We start from the raw sequence: 20014 nt of genomic DNA, 5'->3' as shown, positions 1-20014 counted from the left end.
GACCCAGCCGAAACCATGCAAGCACATTTCACTTTAAGTCATGATGACCAAGCCCAAATCAGTGGAGGGAATATATCTTCTCTCTTTACTGGGAAGTATTGATGGGTCACATGGCAGAGAAACGATAGGAAATCTGGGGACAGTAATCTAGTGATTTTGTCACTGTGGTTTTCTGAAATGCAGTCCTTCTGGTAGAATTCTGTAACAGGAGCAAAAAGAGACTCTAAACCAGTCCCAGCTGTGGGAGAGAAAGAAGTTACAAAACATCTATAAAGAATCTAGAGAAAGCCCAATACTGATCTCCAATACTTTATTTGAAATCAAATCATGCTAGTTAAACATTCTTTTTTAAAATATATTTTATTGATTTTTTTACAGAGAGGAAGGGAGAGAGATAGTTAGAAACATCAATGAGAGAGTCATCGATCAGCTGCACACCCCTTACTGGGGATGAGCCCGCAACCAAGGTACATGCCCTTGACCGGAATCGAATCCGGATCCTTCAGTCCAAAGGCTGATGCTCTATCCACTGAGCCAAACTGATTTCAGCTGGTTAAACATTCTTACAGACTCTTGTTCTTTCCGATTCTGTAAACTCTTTATATAGACATTGAGCCAAAAGTGAAATCTGGGTAATCTGATACCTAGTCCTATCTAGCAGTTTTGGTCTCTCTTCAAAGTGATTGGCTGCCAATGTGGCTTTAGACAAACAACTGTCACAAAATTACAAATAACAGGAACTTGGCAGGAAGCTCTTCCTGGTTTTGATGTGTTGGTGTTGCCAGATATGTGGAACGGCACAATGCAGGAAGACTGAACAGAGGGAGGCATGGTTAGTTTGTAGCGGATGCTGTCATCGGGCCTGCTGAGACTAAGCAGTTCCAGCCTCAGGCTTCCAGAGGGGAGCTCTCCCGTTTCATCTCTGCATCTGTGACTGCATCCTGCAACTCAGCCTGGCTGGCAGTGGGGGAGCAGTTGGGGGTGAACAGGCCAGGGGGGGTGGGGGAGAAAGCAGTTAGGGGTGACCAGGCTTGCAGGGGGGTTAGTTAAGGGTGATCAGGCCTGCAGGCAGAGGTAATAAGGGGTGATCAGGCTGGCAGGGGGCCAAGTTAGAGGCGATCAGGCAAGCTCCTCAGAATCTCTTTGCTCTGGGTCCACCTGTGCTCACCTGATTGAGATGGCACAAATCCTGCCCCCTCTACTAGGAACATACCTCAGCTAATGACAAGTGGGTTACACACTTAATTATGTGCATTCCTATGTGTGTGTTTGACTCTTCTCTCTCTAGATATGGGAGGCTATCAGCTTACTTTACAAATAGGTTATAAAATGTTTTTGAACCAGCTCAGCCAGTGTGGCCCAGTGGTTGAGCATGGACCTATGAACCTGTCAGGGCATGTGCCTGGGTTGCGGGGCTTGATCCCCAGTGGGAAGCAGAGGGCTATGTAGGAGGCATCCAACCTATGATTCTCTCTCACCATTGATGCTTCTATTTCTCTTTCCCTCTACCTTCTTCTCTGAAATCAATAAAAATGTATTCTTTTAAAAAAAAATTTTTTTGAGTCAAATAAGAGGATATTAGAAAAGCTCCAGAGGGATTGGGAAAGTAAATCCAGATTTGAGAGTAGCCAGGAGAATTTTCACCTCCTTTCTCTTACTGTTTTAGGAAGAAAAAGTGCTGGATTTGTCCTTCACTTTGTAGCTAGAGCTGACAACAAGAGGAAACTAGAAATAAATACCCCATTCCACAGATGACTATTTTCTTAATTGGAAATGGGTGAGTCTTACGTTTGGCTCATGGTAGTGACATTCAAAACAAAGTGTTTCAGTGATTTGAAAAGTAATTTAACCAAGAAACTACAAGGAGAGTGATGTAACCCATAGACATTATTGTTGCAAGTTGTAAAACAGTGACAGGATGACAAATGTTCCTGTGGCTCAGAGCTCTTTTGAATCACAGGAATGACATTCAGATGAAAGCAGATCACTTTTCCAGGCACACTTCTATCATGCAGTGCAGCCAGAACTGGTGCCCCTTGGAGGGGCCAAAAAGAAGGAGCACCGAAGAATTTTATTCCATTGAGAAATATATTAACACTAGAGGCCCAGTGCATGAAATTCGTGCATGGGGGGGGGGGTCCCCATCAGCCCAGCCTGAATCCTCTCCAATCCGGGAACCATTGGGGAAAGTCTGACTGCCAGTTTAGGCTCAATCCCTGGGACTGATGGCTCCTAACTGCTCATCTGCCCGCCTGCCTGATCGCCCCTAACTCCCCCCCCCCCCCCCCGCCAGCCTGATCACCCCTATTTGCCTCTCTCTGCAGGCCTGATTGCCCCTAACTGCCCCCCTGCCAGCCTGGTAACCCTAACTGTTCCCCCCCCCCCCCCCCCGGCCTGGTCATCCCCAACTGCTCCCCCCTGCCAGCCTGGTTGCTCCCAACTGCCCCCCTCTACCAGCCTGGTCACCTCTTACTGCACCCCCCCGCCCCCCGCCAGACTGGTCATCCCCAACTGTCCCATGCTGGCCAGGTCACCCCACACAGCCTGCTGTTCAGTCATTTGGTCATCCCTCACTAACCCCCCTGCTGGCCTTGTTGCCCCATGCAGCCTGCTCTTTGATTGTTACTGTGACGGCATCCTGGACAACTTGCATATGCCTCTATGATTTGTATAGATTTTACATAGAATCTTGGAGACATAAAGAAAAGATATGAGAAGCTTCAGAAAAATATGAACTTTTTGTGTTCTGTTATCAGAATATTAAATATGTATTGTGTTTCTAAATAAATATGTATTGTGTATCTGTGGACTCATTGAATTATTCAGGAGGAAACTCAGACCAAGTAGGAAAGATGGGCTTGAAATTTAGAAGACAGAGCAAAGCAGGATGCCTCTGGTGTTGACCACACGAAGATGACCGCGGGAGACATGGGGTGCAGAAGGCACATGTGGAGAGGATGTAGAGAAAGGGAAGGCCAAAGCCAAGACTTTGGGATATGCCCACAGAGTGAGGCTAACAATGGCCCCCAAGTATACATCCATGTCCTAGTCCTCAGAACCCATGAATGTGACTTTTTTGGGACGAGTTTGCAGATGGGATTAAGTTAAGGATTTTGAGAAATATCATCCAGGTGGGCCTTAAATGCCATCACAAGAGTCTTTATAAAAGAGAGAGAGAGAGGGAGCTTAGACACAGACACAGAGCAGGAGGTGACATGACAATGGAGACAGATTGAAGTGATGTAGTCACAAGGCAAAGAGAAGCATGGAATGCTGGCATCAATAAGAAGATGGAAGAGACAAGGAACCAACCTAGCCCCAGAGCACCTGGAGGAGGAAATACAGCCCTTTCAACACCTTAATTTCAGACTTCTAGCCCCCAAGCTGTGATGATAAATCTCTGTTTTTTGAAAGCCACCAGAGTTGTGGTAACCTGTTACAGCAGCCCTAGGGCACTAATACCCCATCATTGGGGACAAGAGAGAAAAAGACTTTTAAGACAGATAGCAGGGGTAATAATGCTAAATGCTAGGATCTAAGGGGTGTGAGAATGGAGAGTTAGGGGAAGTTGTCATTGATGTGATAGAAGCTAAAGGTAACAGCTAACTTAACACCCAAATAACTGCTGTATTGCAGGCACTGCCATAAGAACTTGAGAGGTATTAATTCCTTCTTACAAGTCTCTGGGATACAAGCTGTGGTTATCTCATTGTATAGGTGAGGAAACGGAGGCACAAAAAGATTCAGTCACTTACTGAGGAAAAACAGGTAATAAATGGTGTGACCAAGATGTAAACCCAGAAACTCTGGCTCCAGCACCCACATTTTAACCACAAACTGTACTTCCCTCTTCTCTCTAAAGGGGTGACTTCAGATCTTTTAACATGTAAGATACTACCCTGTTTCCCCGAAAATAAGACAGTGTCTTATATTAATTTTTGCTCCCAAAGATGTTCTAGGTCTTATTTTCAGGGGCTATCTTATTTTTCCTTGAAGAAGAATACGGTACACATTTATTGTTAAATGAAAATAAAGGAAATTTATTACCTGTATACAGTACGGTAGTACGGTAGTTGCCAACACAAACCAGACAAACTGTGAATCCTACAGTATCAAGAATTTACTCATTTATTCAATGACAATCATGTCGTCATCTTCTGGAACATTATCATAACAATCCAATTCTTGAATTTCCTGTTGAATTTCTTGTGACTCCATTTCTTTCAGAATCAATGGACCAAATTTCTTATGTTTAGCCTGGGGGGGGGCTTATTTTCGGGGGGATGCCTTATATTTCACTCAGAAGGAAACCTGTAAATAGGTCTTATTTTTGGAGGATGTCTTATTTTCGGGGAAACACGGTAGTAGATGATAGTTCTCAAGGAACAAAAAAAAGGTATTTTTTAAAGATGTTTTGAGGTAGAATGGAGGGAAGATTAAAATCTTTATGTTACCTGGGCTCCATCTTCCCAGCTGAGTAGGAGTGGAAGTTACCTGCTGACACCCATCCAGCGAGGCAGCCAAGTCTGGCCTCAAGGAACCTAGGAAAGATGACGAGGGCGTAGTGAAACAGGAAGCACTGCATTCAATTTTTGTTGCCGAAATAACATGCTTCGTGTCTTTCCTTGACTGGCTCTTGATCTTGTGCTCTGCCTGGTGACCAAGGAGTCTCCTCCATGTAGAATGTCACATGCAGGGGAGTAGGGGCAGAAGGGGGACTGTCACCTCAAAACTCTGTAATGAATATACTTCATTTGGAGCCAAGGAAGAAATCAGAGATATGTACAAGATGATCCTTGCCCCGAGGCTAGACTCCGGAGCTAATTGGAGAAATGGGACATCCTAGTGCTGGCAGGCGAAAGACAACAATTACAAGGATATTACGTGATAAGGGTTAATTGTAATAAAGTGGGTGTTGACTATGGGCCAGAGGAACTGGAAGGACTTCCAGGTGAAGGTTTCAGCTGGTTCTTACTGATTAAGGACTTTAATAGCTGGTGAAGAACCCAGAGGACACTTCAGCATGATGCAAAGGGTGAGTGGTGGTGGGAACCACAGCTCTGTAAGAGTTTGGGTCCAAGGAGTGCCAGAATACACTACCTTCCAAACCTTCCTTGATACATGATATATCATCCAACCCTACTTTGTTAAATTATTCAGAACCACTACAAACTTAAAACAATCAGTCTGTGTTTTGCTATTTAATTCATTAGGCTACATGGTATAATGGAAAAGAGCGGGGCTAAGATTTCGGTTAATCACTTGTATGACCTGGAACCAGTAACTTTACCTCTGGAGCCTCTGGTTTTCCATCTGTAAAATGTAGATACCAGTTCTCTGTCTTTTAGGGTTGTGCTGCAGCATAAATGGGATAATAATTGATATCTAAGCACAGTGCTCAAAATAAAGAACAAATTGGATGATGCAGGTTATTGGCCTATAATTCATTTCTGAAGATGTGACTGCTGAACCTTCTATAAATATTAATGCTTTCATATGTATGAAGTATATTTTCTGTCTTGTATACTGCTTGTTTATACATCTCTCTTGTCTGTGGTCTTGGCCACTGTATATACTCTGATGGGCCAGGACATTATATGTACCTCTGAGAAGTCCTTATTCTTGGAGTACCTGAATGGATTTGCTCAGGTATCAGGGGTTATTCCCAAATCCCCCTGTAATATACCCATTTTCCTCATATCCATCCTGTCTTGGTGATAATCATGATTTTTATTTAACATATCCCCATGATCTCCATTATTATATACTTATTAAACATGGAATTCAACAGTTTCAAGTGCCTATGCCATTTATTTCCACTGTGCAATTTTTATTCTCATTTGTCATTTTGTGTTTCCTTGAGGGGAGTTATATAAGAGCTAGAAGTGCCACAGTGACTCACAGTCCTTGTCCCTTCAACCCAGTAATCCTCTGCAGAAGGGACAAGAAGAAATGTTTTGGGGAGAGCCGTCTATTTCATTTTCTCAGACTGAGGCTGCATGTACTGTCTGATGTTGACTTAAAACATCTCTCCCAGCCCTTTCATCTGTCACCTGTCTGCCTTCTTCTGGCATCTTGATGGGTCTGCAGACATTCATTTTGCACCCCTGTGGAAATGTGGAACTCCCAATGGTGGTCAGGAGCATGGAGAAATGGAACAACACCAGGTTGATGCTGTGGTGTTAGTCCTGCCCACAGAGACAGCAGGAGCTTAAGGACACACTTGCTTAGGCATCTACGCATCAGAGCAGGGCATGCATTGTGAAGGGAAAGCTGCTCTGTTGTCTCCCAATGGGTCATCCAGCATGGAGGCCTTACCTGGGTGAATTTCCCAAGACAAGACCAGGTCACAGGCTCACAGCATGTTGGCTTAGAAACAAGATTGTGGGGGAGACTCATACTAAGCAGTTCATGGGAGGTAGATGTGTAGAAGCCCAGGATGCCAGACTGCTGGCCCCTCTGAAAACCCTGTCTACTGGGTTAGTCGGGAACACTAGTGTCATACTCCCTGTACTGGAAGCCATGTCCTACTCTGAAGGCTGTCTGGTGAGCACTATCAGAGCGAGGGCATGAAGGTGGATAAAGGAGAGTGAAACTGTGTGTCAGGACTGCCTGGCTGGGTATTATACGTATTTGGAATTCTCGAGCTCTGAGGCTATTGCCTGGATGGGCGCTGCCCAGTTTGTCTCTATTGCATTGTTTTTGTTTGTTAGCTGTTTATTTCTTTTTTCATTTTTAATATGTTTTTATTGATTTTAGAAAGAGAGAGGAAGAGAGAAATAGAAACATCAATGATGAGAGAGGATTATTGATCGACTGCCTCCTGCATGCCCTCTACTGGGGATAGAGCTTGAACTAGGGTATGTGACCTGACCAGGAATTGAACTGTGACCTCCTGGTTTAGAGGTAGACACTCAATCACTGAGCCACGCGACCGGGCTGTTGGTTGGTTTAATGCTTTCTTTATGCTGACCATTCTGATTTGAGTCATCTTTTCTTTCTTTTTTTTTTTTTTTTTTTTTAAATTTCTTTGTTGATTAAGGTGTTGCATATGTGTCCATATTCCCCCATTACCTATCCCCACCCCACCACTCATGCCCTCACCCCCTGTTGTCTATGTTCTTTGGTTAGGCTTATATGCATGCATACAAGTCTTTTAGTTGATCTCTCACTCTTAACCACACTCTCCCCTACCTTCCCTCTGAGGTTTGATGATCTGATAGAGGTTTCTTTGTCTCTGGATCTGTTTTTGTTCATCAGTTTATGTTGTTCATTATATTCTATCATATGATATTTATCTTTCTCTGACTGGCTTATTTCACTTGGCACAATGTTCTCCAGTTCTATCCATGCTGTTGCAAATGGTAAGAACTTTTTTTTAGCATAGCGAAGTATTCCATTGTGTAGATATACCATGGTTTTTTAATTCACTCATCTGCTGATGGGCACTTAGACTATTTCCAAATCTTAGCTATTGTAAATTGTGCTGCTATGAATATAGGAGTGTATATATCCTTTCTGATTGGTGTTTCTAGTTTCTTGGATATATTCCTAAGAGTGGGATTACTGGGTCAAATGGGAGTTCCATTTTTATTTTTTTGAGGAAACTCCATACTGTTCTCCACAGTGGCTGCACCAGTCTGCATTCCCACCAGCAGTGCACGAGGGTTCCTTTTTCTCTGCATCCTGGCCAGCACTTGTCCTTTGTTGATTTGTTGATGATAGCCATTCTGACAGGAATGAGATAATATTTCATTGTTGTTTTGGTTTGCATCTCTTGGATAATTAGTGACTCTGAGCAGGTTTTCATGTGTCTCTTGGCCTTCCTTCTGTCTTCTTTCAAAAAGTATCTATTTAGGTCTGTTGCCCATTTTTGAGTCATCTTTTCTTAAGATTTGTTAGAACTTACAAATTGGCTTGGGTCATATTTTTCCCCTCACCTTGGAGAAATATAAGGAAACTCTTTATACCTCTCTCATGACCCATTATTACTGATTTACAGTTTACCTCTGAGCAGGCTTTTTATTTCCCTCAAGTCTGGATTTTTATTAGACTTCATACTGTAGTCTTCTTCTACTGGTAGTATGTAAATTGACTATTTTTACCCTGCCAGGTCTAGTTTACTCATCTGTATAAGGCACCAGAATAATTAGCTAACCATTAAAATAATTCCTAACTTTAAATTTCTACCTTCAAGTTTCAAAAGATTTTCCTCTTAATAAAAACAACAATCTGTTATTTTATGATGCTTAGCTTCCCCCTATCAAATAGCATGATTCCTGACCAGGTCCCCCTACTAGTTGATATTTATAAGGCTGACACCTTTCCTTGGCCTTTTTTTTTAAAAGAAGAATAGATCTGGATTCAGTCAGTCATGCATTTGCATTCCATTCCAGTTCCAACCTCATAGTACTTCTTTGGACAAATCAGTCATCTTTCATATTTCATTGAGGCTTCTAAAATGATTTTCTAATTCTCTTTCCATCAGTAATTTATTAACTGGAATTCTCCTAGAGTAAAGAATTTTCTCTTGTTAACTATTTGGTTACCTTGAAATGTTGTTAATGAAATAAAGGCAGGACAAACAAATAATTCTTTCTCTTTATCCATTTTTCTGAGTAATGTATTGAGATTTTAGCACTTCCAATGTGGATCAATGTGTTTTTTTAAATAATATCTTTTGAATTCAGAGTTTGATATATTTTATATGTATCAGTACCTGTGATCCATATTGATAGAATCTGTGTAAATTGGTGCAATTCATATTGCTTTTGATGAGATTAACACAATGTAGGTGGAACTTGCCTCATACTATTTTGGCACCTAAAAGCAAACCATCAACAAAGGGAGTGATATAGATGAAAAAAGATTGGAAAAAAATCCTTTTCTTTTTCAACTTTATGGAAAGTTTTTCATATTTATTAAAGCTGGGTAGTGGGTTCTTAGGGTTCATTATACTATTATTTTTGCTTTGGATGTGTTTGATTTTTCCCCCAAAATCAAATAGTTCTAGAAATATACATAATTATAAGGTTATCAGAGGTGTAAATCTGAATTTAGTCTTAAACTCTGGCCTCTACATGAATCCCCTGGAGAAGGTTCTTTGATTTTTATTGAAATTCTAGATATCCCAACATCACTTCTTACTACTGATAGCCCCTGACAGCAGCATGCCAAATATGTGCATATTTTCCAGGATTTGGTAAAGCATTTTAATATTTGACTTCATTGGACTATTGGTAATATGTCAATTGACTATCCCTATACATAAAACTCTTGTCATGATATCTGAGGTTGTCCACTTTTGAAAGAAATGGTGTTCAGTAAATATTGTTAATGTGAAAATCAGTTGGTATCACAATTCTAGCATCACTTAAGAATTTGAAGCTTAGTTGTTTTCACTCTCTGGATTTCATGCCAGAAAATGATGTGGCATTTTAGCCTTTTTGAACTGACTTAGTCATCATAACGATGCTATTTCTCATTCCAGGTTTAAGTTTATCTATTCATGGGGCTGAAAAGCGTTTGCAAATCCATCAACGGCGAAGTGTGGCAAGCCACCCAAGGTCACGTCGCCTGCCCGTGGTCAGGCATTCTTCACTCCCACCAAGTAGGAGGTCAGTAAAAATGGAGGCAAGCTCTTCTGGAATCACTAATGGGAAAACCAAAGCCTTCCACCCAGGTAAGGCATGGGGAAAGTGCAGCAGGGACCCATATTAGTAGCAATCAAAAAGCCTGTGTTATATTTTCATTATTGAACTGTGCCAAAATTCCAGTTAAGTTTGCTTTGTAAAAGAATCTTGTGTCTGTTCCTTTCTTCACTTCAATGGCTGGTAAGTGTCACAAGACAAGAAAAAGGAGAGAGAGAGAGCTTGATGTGTCAGAAAGGTGAAGGCTCCACTATGCCGACAATGGTAGAATCTAAATGAAGATCTAAGGGAATACGTTTGCTTAGTTCAAAAAAAGCTTATTGTATGCTAAAACAAAAGAGGATTTGGCCATTTTCTTCATGATTTATTCTAGAAATAAATCATGGGAAAAGATCAACCTGAAAATGATTGTGTTGGAGCTCAAGATATCTGGTTTGACTTGCCTACAACCTCCTAAAAATAGGGCAGATGATTGGGATTATATTATGTTTCAAGGCTCTTGAAAGCATTTTAACAAGTAAAAAATGTTAAAATGAGTCATTATCAAAACAAATAATTTTTTAAATATATTTTATTGACTTTTTTACAGAGAGGAAGGGAGAGGGATAGAGAGTTAGAAACATCAATGAGAGAGAAACATCCATCAGCTGCCTCCTGCACGCCCTCCACTGGGGTTGTGCCCGCAACCAAAGTACATGCCCTTGACTGGAATGGAACCTGGGACCCTTCAGTCTGCAGGCCCAAGCTCTATCCCACTGAGCCAAACCAGTTTTGGAAAAGCAAATAATTTTTTAAAAAAGGGTTTATTTGTTTGTTTGAATGAGAAGCTCATTTATGTATTCATTTATTCATTCATTCAACCAATTTATTGAATGCCTGCTCTATGCCAGGCATTGTTTTGGATGCTGAGGAAACATCAATGTACAAGGAAACTTTACTGTCCATCTGATTCTTCTGTATAATGTCCAGGCATGTGGCCACTCTCTCTCTCTCTGGAGAAACCTTACTCTCCATCTCCAAATGTATCCCTCTTTACTCCCATCCTTCCCATCTTTTCTAAATTTTTAGCAAAAAAAAAAGTACTGCCACTGATCTTGAATAATTCTTCACCTGTGCCCTTGGCCACCCCTCCTCTCTTGAGCCTTGCTCAGGAGAATGTGTCCTCTCATTCTCTCTTTTTCTTCTTTTTCTTACTGCTGGTTCTTCAGGTTACTAAATAGGCTCAAGTTCTCCCATTCCTATCATATTTATTTGCCACTTACTCTTTCATTGACCATCTCTCTTGAAGTTTCCCTTCTCCTTTCTAAGCCAAACATCTCAAAGAATAATCTACACCACTTCCTCTTTTCTCTCCCTCCCCAGCTTCAACCTACCACTACCTGCTTTCTAGCTCCTTCACATCTTTTCTTGAGGCCCTTAGTAACCTCTTATTGGCCCAGCATGCTAAGTGACAGACTCTTTAGATACACCAGACCAGAATGGACCACCACTCCTTCCCAAAACCATGTTCTCTGGATCCCACAACAGTCTTCTTTCTGGATTCTTTCTTAGTTCTTTGGCATACAACTTTCATGGTTTTTCCATCTTCATCATCTCTCTCTTCTTGCATCTCATCCCGGTACAGCCTTTACACCAAATCCAGAATAGTTCATCTCAACCCTGATCATGTCATTCACCTTGCTTGTCCTGCTGTCTACAGGGTAAAGTTTAAACCACTTAGCATGTTGAAAACAATTGCCCTTCATGATTTAGCCCCTACTGCTTCTCATCATTCAGTTTTGCCTACTTCTGCCTTAAACTTTATACGCCAGAGTATCTATCAGGATTTAACCAGAAAATCAGAACCAATGAAAGATACATACTAGAGATTTGTTATAAGGAATTGGCTTTCATGATTGTGAGTTCTGTCAAGTCTGAAATCCATCAGGAAGGGCAGACTGGAACTCTTGGGTGCAGATGAAGCTGCTGTCCACAGGTGGAATTTCTTCTTTTTCAGGGAGGCCTCAGCTCTGCTTTCAAGGCCTTTTAGATGATTGGATCAGTTCTGTTCAGATTCTCTTGGATAATATTTCTAACTTAATTTCAACTGATTACGGATTTTTACACACCACAGCAATACCTAGTGTTTATTGAGTAACTGGGGACGTAGTCTAGACAAGTTGGCACAGCAACTAGACCATTAATCAGATTGAGACATCTAATCAGACTGCTTTGTGTTCAGCTCTTCAAATACCTGGTATAATTTCATGTCTCCCAACCTTTGCTCATGCTGCTCTCTCTAGGATGCCTTGGTTTTGCCAATTAAATTTTAACATTTTTAAAATTACCTATCGCCGAAACCAGTTTGGCTCAGCAGTAGAGCGTCGGTCTGTGGACTGAAAGGTCCCAGGTTTGATTCCGGTCAAGGGCATGTACGTTGGTTGCAGGCACATCCCCGGTAGGGGGTGTGCAAGAGGCAGCTGGTAGATGTTTCTCTTTCATCGACATTTCTGGCTCTCTATCTCTGTCCCTTCCTCTTTGTAAAAAAATCAATAAAATATATTTTAAAAATAATAATAAAATTACCTATCTCTCCACCATAGGTTTTTAAGGGTGGGAAGCTGGATTATATATATTGCATCTCCAATAAATATGAGTAGGATAGGACTGAACTGAACCATCATCAGCTGTTTTTCAGATTATTACAATAGTCTTTTTTATAAACAAATTTTTCCAGCTTTATTGGGTTATAGGAGTTTTCTAAATTGTTTTACCTGCCTTTCTTTCAACAAATACTTGTTGAAGGCCTATTCTTCAAATACTTGTGAAACAGCAATGAAATAAACAAAGGTCCATGACCTCAGAGAATCTAATAAATAAATTATATAGTGTTTAGGAAGAGAATAAGTGTTATGGATAAAAGAAAAAGTAGGGGAATTAAGTAGTAGTGTTGCATATTAAAATTTGAAATGAGGTAGACAGGGCAGGCCACTTCGTGGAGATGTGCAATCAAAGACTAGAAGGAGCACCCTGGCTAGGTGGTTCAGTTTTTGGAGTGTCCTCCCATACACCAAAAGGTTATGGCTTTGATTCCTGACCAGGGAACTGATCTAGGTTGTGGGTTCAATCCCCAATTGGGGCATATGTAGAAGGGAACTAATTGATGTTTCTTTCTTACATCAACATTTCTCTCTCTCCCTTCCTTTCTAAAAACCAATTAAAAAAAACACACATTTTCAGGTGAGGATTAAAAAAAAAAAAAAGACTAGAAAAAGCCAAGAGAGCCATGTAAATAAATGAACAAGTTCATTACAGCAGTGGACTAGTCAGTGGATAGGGCCTAGGATAGTGATAAGTCTCAAAATTTGAGGATCAACACAGAGGCCCTGAGCCTGAAGTGAGGGGCAAACATCAGGCAAACAAAGTAAGAGGCCAGTGGAATCACATTGGGCAGGGTCTTCTAGTCCATGGTAGGGACTTTGAATCCTGTATGAAATCAGAGCACATACAGAGTTTGGAGAAAAAGAATATATGATTGACTTATATTTTACTAGGATCACTTTGGCTACTTTTTGAGACTAGACTAGATAGATAGATAGAAAGGGTAAAAGGAAAAGGTCACAGAGGAGGCCACCATAACAATCTAGTCAACAGATGATGGTAGCTCTCATCTTTGGGGGTGGGAGCAGGGTGGTGGTGCAGAAGTGGCAGTGAAGATTTGGATTTTGGAAGTATTTTAAACATGGGCTAACAGGATTTCCAAAAGGATTGAATGTGGGATAAGAGAGAAAGGAGTCCTAAGGATGATTCTAAGTTTTTTATATGAATATACTGTATTGATATCCAATGGAGAAGGCTGTAGGAGAAACAGATTTGGTGGGTTTTAAGTCAGAAGTAGGGCCAAGATTAGAAGTCTGATTGTGAACCCGATAATATTAAAAACTGGCAAGATCATGTATGTAAGTGGTGGGATAAACATGTCTAGATTTTGAATTATTGGTCTTGGAGGGAGATATAAAATCCACTGTTGTTGACATATAAATGGTCTTTGAAACACTGAGATGGAAAGAGATGACAAAAGAAAGAAGTAAAGACGGAAAAAGCAGGGGAAGATTAAGAGGTGACATCTGGAGCACTCCAATAGTAAAGGTAAAAGAGAACATGAATTAGCAGCAAAGAAGACCAAGACAGAATGCCCAGAAAGGATGAAAAGAAGCCAGAAATTATGTGTCTCTAAAGATAAGTAAATATTGCTGCAAGTCAAATAAGTCCAACGCTCTAAGAATTGGCCACTGATTTTAGTAAAGTGAAGATCAATGGCGATTTTAATAAGAGCAGTTTTGATGAAGTGGTGGTTATTAAATCCTGGGAGGGGTGGGGGGAAGTGGATTTAAAGGAGCATGGAAGGGTATGAATTGAATACTCTAAATACAGACAACTTTTTTGAGCAGTTTGCTATGAAAGATAGTGAAGAAATAGGGAAGCAGCTGGAGGAGAAATAAGGTCAAGGGAGAGTTTCTTTTCAAAATAGCAACTGTTTAGTAGATAATTCATGGTGGTGGAAAGAGGGGAGAATTCATAATGTGGGTGTCGGTGAGAGAGATGAGAGCAGAGCACAATACAATCATGAATAGTTTATTTGTGATAACAGATGGAAGAAACAGTATGTGTGTATTGGCAGTGTGAGGAGGATCTAAGAAGTTCTTTTTCCACTGTCAGTTTTATTTGTAATGTGGGAAGCAAGGTCATGGCTGAGAATGAGAATGTAGCCAAGGAGAGAGAGAGGAAGCTGTATGGTATGATGATACTATGGTATGATAAACAAGAAATATGATTGCTGGTCACATTCAAGGACTATTGTAGATTTATGGTTATGATTAAAATAGGAGGAGTCACCATAATTGTGTTTAGCTTTAATATTGTTTAGCCAAATGAGTGATGACATAGAATAGATTGGGGGGTTAGATTTAGTCAGGGCTATATTTTGCCAAAAAATTAGGAAAAGAGTGGTTGGGATTCACAGGTACATGAGAGGGAATGATTATAATAATTGATTATGTGATTTAAGCTTTGTAAAGAGGGAACCCAAGACATCTGGGGGGTGAGGAATAGTGAAAAGTGGATAGAATCAATTGGTTGGAGGTTGGAGAGGGTTGAAAGAGTGTTGAGGTAGGGTAATGGGAGGAAGAGCTGGAAAGGTAAGAGGAAGTGATAAGAGAGGGCATGTATGACCCTAATGTAATGGAGGAGGGTGCTACTATTAGCAATAAGTGAGTCTAGACTAGGATATGAAATGAGTGACTATAATAAGGCAAGATCATTGGAGGAAAGAATTCTCAGGACTGAGATGCCAGGGTTTAGAAAGGATTGTCTGTATAGATATCGAAATTGTCAAGAATTGAATAGTTTTGGGGAGAGTGATAATAAGCCAGGAGTTAACCTCATCAAGAAATGAGGGAGTGTGACCCAAGAGGCAGCAGGTAAATGCAGTCATTCAAGAATAGAAGGTGATAAAATATACCAACCTGAGATTTAAAGCTGGGGGTGTTTAGGGAGGAAGAAAGAACAATGGTCTGGAGTGGCATTAAGACTCAAGGAAATCTTTTAAGTTCTCATCATAAGAAAAAGAAATTGTAACCGTACAGTGACGGATGCTAACTAGATTTATTGTGGTGACTGTTTCTCAATATATACAAATATCAAATTATTATTATGTACAGCTGGAGCTAATAACTTGTCTATTATACCTCAACACTAAAAGAGACTCAAGGAACATTCCTTCTCCAGATCCACTGGTGTCAGGGCTCTGGCAGAAAATCCCACAGGGAAGCAGTGACCTCCAAGAACAACATGCTTTTATTAGAGAAGATGAAGGAAAAAACCTGAGAGAAGACAGATGATGAGAAGATAATTCTGGGGGGCCCAATGGAAGGCTTTTGGATGTTGGAGAGTCGCCTTCAATGGCTCTCTTTAGTTATTTTTCCAGACCACCCAAAGTTCTCCTCCAAAGATGATCATCAACATTATCCCTCCTCTGCTTAAAAAAGCTTTATGGCTGTCCAGAAGAAAGTGCAACCTTGTGGTCCCTCTCCACTGGAATCCCTCTGTTTTTTTTCCTGGTTATGTCATTTTATACTCCATAACCTGCCGGTTCTACTCGAACCATTATCAGCTCTCCGCTATTGCTCTTGTAGCTTTTTACTTCCCATTTTTCTGTCATTGCTCAAGCTCCTCCCTGTCTTTCTGAAAGGGCCTTCCCCCAATTATTCTCTACTTCTCAAAATATAACCCAAATTCCACTTTCTCCCAAAAGCCTTTCTAGATATCACCGATCAGAATTGATCTTCTATAGAACTTGGAAGTCTTATCAAGGTCCACCTGGTTTTAGATTTTATAGTTCTCCTGGAAGGCAGGAACTGTATTTATCTTTGTATTCCCCATCCTCCCTAACCCCATGAGTTATTCTGAGTAGGTTCCACTACTAAATGATTATTTGCTGTTTGTCAAATCTATTCCACCCACTGGATACAGGTTTGCATTCTGAAGTTATATTGAGTAAATCTAACTCTTCTTTCAAATATGATCCTTGAGTTGTTAAGAAACTCATCTTGAGGTGCTTGTCAACTGAAACATTTCCTAGTTTCTTCAATGCTTCCTTCAGTGACATTTTTTTCAGATTCTTTACCATCCTGCCCACTCTGCTCTTAGAAACAGACTTATTTCACAGCTACCTCTTTGAAAACACAGTGCCCAGGATAGCATAGACTATTCTGTTGGTGTCTGACCCAGGCAGAGTACAGTCAGCCTTTAATTGACATCCTATACTGATATTGATGTATTAATAATACAATTTAAATAAATATTATTAAAGTATTTTCTAAGAGTGTTCCACCAGCCTGGCATCATTTAGGCTTTCTCTAGTCACTGCTATCACCTTAAAAACACATAACTACATTTATCTATCCATAATTTTATAACAAATTGTTGGACTATTGGCTATTGGTTGAAAATATAAAGCCAATTGTTTAGCACAGAATTATAATTAAGTAAAGTTATATCACACAAATTACAGTTAGAAACCTGTTTTTAAAAATACACATTTAGGAACAACAAATCATCACGGAACAACAGTTAACAACATACAACACTCCTGAGTAGTGGATATGGATAGCTGCTTTTTTTTCCCCTTCCCTACCCTGGGAAACATCCCAAAACTTTAGAATGTAGATGTATACCTTTTATTTGTACTTACCATTCACTCTAGTTTTAATATGTGTACTTTATTTTTTACTCATTTTTAAAAAAATATATATTTTTGTATTGATTTCAGAGAGGAAGGGAAAGGGAGCGAGAGATGGAAATACCAATGATGAGAATCGTTGATCAGCTGCCTCTTGCACGCCTCCTGCTGGGGATCGGGCCTGCAACCTGGGCTTGTGCCCTTGAACAGAATTGATGCCGGATCCTTCAGTCCATAGGCTGGTGCTCTGTCCACTGAGCCAAACTGGCCAGGGTTTTTTCCTCATTTTTCATATACCCTGACTTAATGTTTTATATCCATCTTGTTAGACTGGGCATGCTCCCTTTTAGTGCATTTGTTCTTTTATTCTAATGCAATTCTAGGGGCAGAATGTTTTGGCTGAAATAAAAAGGAAGCTGGAAATTTTTCTGACATACACAAAGCTCTGGACATGACACTTGTAGTGTTTGCTTTTAGAAGAAAGTGAACTGGAAGTGTCCCATTACATTTCTGCCCCTTCCTCCTCTGGCTTGTCTGCCTTCCCCACCCAAACAATTGGGCAATTTCACATCTAGAGCGTGACAGGCAGAACTGGAGAGGGAAGAAAACATTTACAGGAGCAAGACTCAGAGAGCAGCAATGAAAGCTTCCAGAATCACAGGTATAAGATAAGGATAGCACTGAGATTTGCTGGGAGTTATAGTGATAGTTTCATCTTAGCAATTCCTTTTTCCCCCTCAGTCACTCACGGCTGGGTTTTCTTTGTTATAGTTGCCAGAAAGAGCCTTGTTTTTTCTTACTTTAAAATCAGACTTTCAGTGGTAAGTTGGATGTAATGTGATGAGACAAAATTTCTTAAATCTTTACAGTGGTAATATATTTAAGAATAAAATCCTGTGTTTATATATCTACATATGATAGCATAATTTTTAATCCCTAAATCTTAGATCTTAGAGCATTTGATATTGTCAAACATGATCTATTTGGCTTAGATTATTGCATCATTTCGGGGGGGAGGGAGTCTTTATAAACATATAATGAGGATAGAAATAGCCCTTCAATAACTTTATTTATATACTAGAAAATTCCTGCACTTAAGGCGGGGTCCCTCAGCCCAGCCTTCACCCTTTCACAATCCAGGACCCCTCAGGTGGGGTCCCTAGGCCTGGCCAGTGATCAGGGCCTATCGGGTTTTTCCTTCCCCTGGCTGCAGGCAGCTGGCCCCACCCCCATTGCTGCCCACTGCTTGCCATCTGTGTAGCACTGCCCCCAACTCCCCCGCCACCAGTGGCCTCTCTTTGCAGGCAACAGGCATGGGGTGTGATGGCTTGGCTGGCTTGGGCCTCCCTCTGCGGGGTGATCGCTGACCACAGTGTTGCTGCTGGTGGTCTGGGTTTCCCTCTTTCTTTTCTGGAGGGCGGGGCCAGCCCTGCGAGGGGCCGTCTGCCTATCTGATCGCCCCTAACTGCTAGCCTGCCTAACTGATCGCCTCTAACCACTTCTTTGCTTACCTGATCACCCCTAACCACTGGTCTGCCTGCCTGATCACCCCTGTCCACTACTTGCCTGCCTGCCAGATCACCCCTAACCACTGGCTTGGGAGCCAGCCTGGCAGGGGCCATGGTGGTTTTGGTTTCTGATCATTCCAGTCATTATCCTTTTGGTGGCTTGGCCTTTTATTATGTAGGATATTTGTAAAAAGGCATAACACTTAAGGTGCTTTTGGTTCCTTGAAGCCTCTCTCTTTCTGTAATCCATGGAAAAGTTCTCCATCAACCAAAAAGAAAAGGAATAAAGAAAACCACACACCCCAACATACACTTATACACTTTCTTCTCCAACACACACACACACACAGCACAAAAATCAATCTGTATTGCATTTAACAAATAATGTATTGAACTTAAAGGAGCATTTAGGTATACTTTTGCAATATTTTGGTGGCATTTTAGCCGGTCACCTGAATATTTATTGATGGTGCTTCCTCTTGTGAAGTTAACTACCTACTTTTTGTTTCTCATGGTCAGGTTGTATGTGTAACAGGAAATCTAACTATTTAATGTCAGGGTTTCATTGTGCGCGGACTTAAAGTCTTAGTTTTTATAGAGACAGACTCATAGAAAGAGAGCAGGCAGACAGCTCTGGTTAGGGTAAGGGGATGTTGGGGAGGTGGGGGCATTGAGCAAAAAAAAAAAAAAGAGAACTCATGGGCATGGATAACAGGGTGTCAATTGTGGGAGTAGGGGGAGGTTGAGATGGAAGAAGGAATAGAGGGGACAAATGGTGATGGAAAAAAATAAAATAAAAATAAAGTCTTAGTTTTTTTAAACTGGTACCTAAAATACTTTTTGCTATTATTTCTATTTATGTCGACATTGTAGAATACCTTTGTGCCGCATTCTAGTGGAGTATGAGCTTGCATGTCATAATATAAGCACTGAAAATTCACTCAATTAAGTAACTACCCTCACCTCCCAAATAAACAGTTAGATAGCATCTTAATTCCTTTTGTTTTATTTTTTTCCTCTTAATTGAATGCACTGGTTAACAAAATTACACATGTTTCAGGTGCACAATTCCATTAACACATCATCTATACCAGCGTTTTTCAACCGCTGTTCCGCGGCACACTAGTGTGCCGCGAGATGTTGCCTGGTGTGCCGTAGGTGCAGACAAGACAAGAATTTTATAATTTTTCACTATTTTGTTTACTTAATATTTCATAATAAAGTAATTATAAAATACTTTCTTTGTGTTTATTTGATTCCTATTCAAGAGAATTACTTTATATATAGTCAATATAGGCACAGAGTTAAATTTTTTAACATTTTCTAATGGTGGTGTGCCTCGTGATTTTTTTCATGAAACAAGTGTGCCTTTGCCCAAAAAAGGTTGAAAAACACTGATCTATACACTGTATTGTGTGTTGACCACCCCAAATCAAGTCTCCTTCTATCACCATTTACCCCCAAATTCCCCTCCCCACAGCTGCCAGCCTGTTCTCTATGAGTCATTCTCTATTTACTTTTGTCTTTTATTTTTCCTTTTTGTTTTTAAAGGATGTTTTAGTCTTGTCCCTTCTAAAGGAAAACCTGAAAAAGAGCAAGGGACGCTCCCAAGTACCTTTGTGAAGTTTTTCTTTCAA

At 40.6% G+C, this 20014-nt stretch overlaps 1 protein-coding gene across 2 annotated transcripts in view; it reads left to right on the top strand.

Annotated features, from left to right (window-relative positions):
* ANO4 (anoctamin 4) overlaps positions 1-20014 on the top strand; it is a 292620-nt gene that overhangs the window by 122201 nt on the left and 150405 nt on the right. For both annotated transcript variants that reach the window (XM_036456048.2, XM_036456051.2), the window contains one exon: positions 9491-9682. In XM_036456048.2, coding sequence (XP_036311941.2) covers positions 9491-9682 — 192 coding nt within the window. The remainder of the gene's footprint in view (positions 1-9490; positions 9683-20014) is intronic.

Source organism: Pipistrellus kuhlii, unplaced genomic scaffold, assembly GCF_014108245.1.
Source record: "Pipistrellus kuhlii isolate mPipKuh1 unplaced genomic scaffold, mPipKuh1.p scaffold_m20_p_3, whole genome shotgun sequence".
NCBI classification, from domain to species: Eukaryota; Metazoa; Chordata; class Mammalia; order Chiroptera; family Vespertilionidae; genus Pipistrellus; species Pipistrellus kuhlii.
The sequence above is the reverse complement of the archived record's forward strand: the minus strand, read 5'-3'. Positions and strand labels throughout refer to the sequence as shown.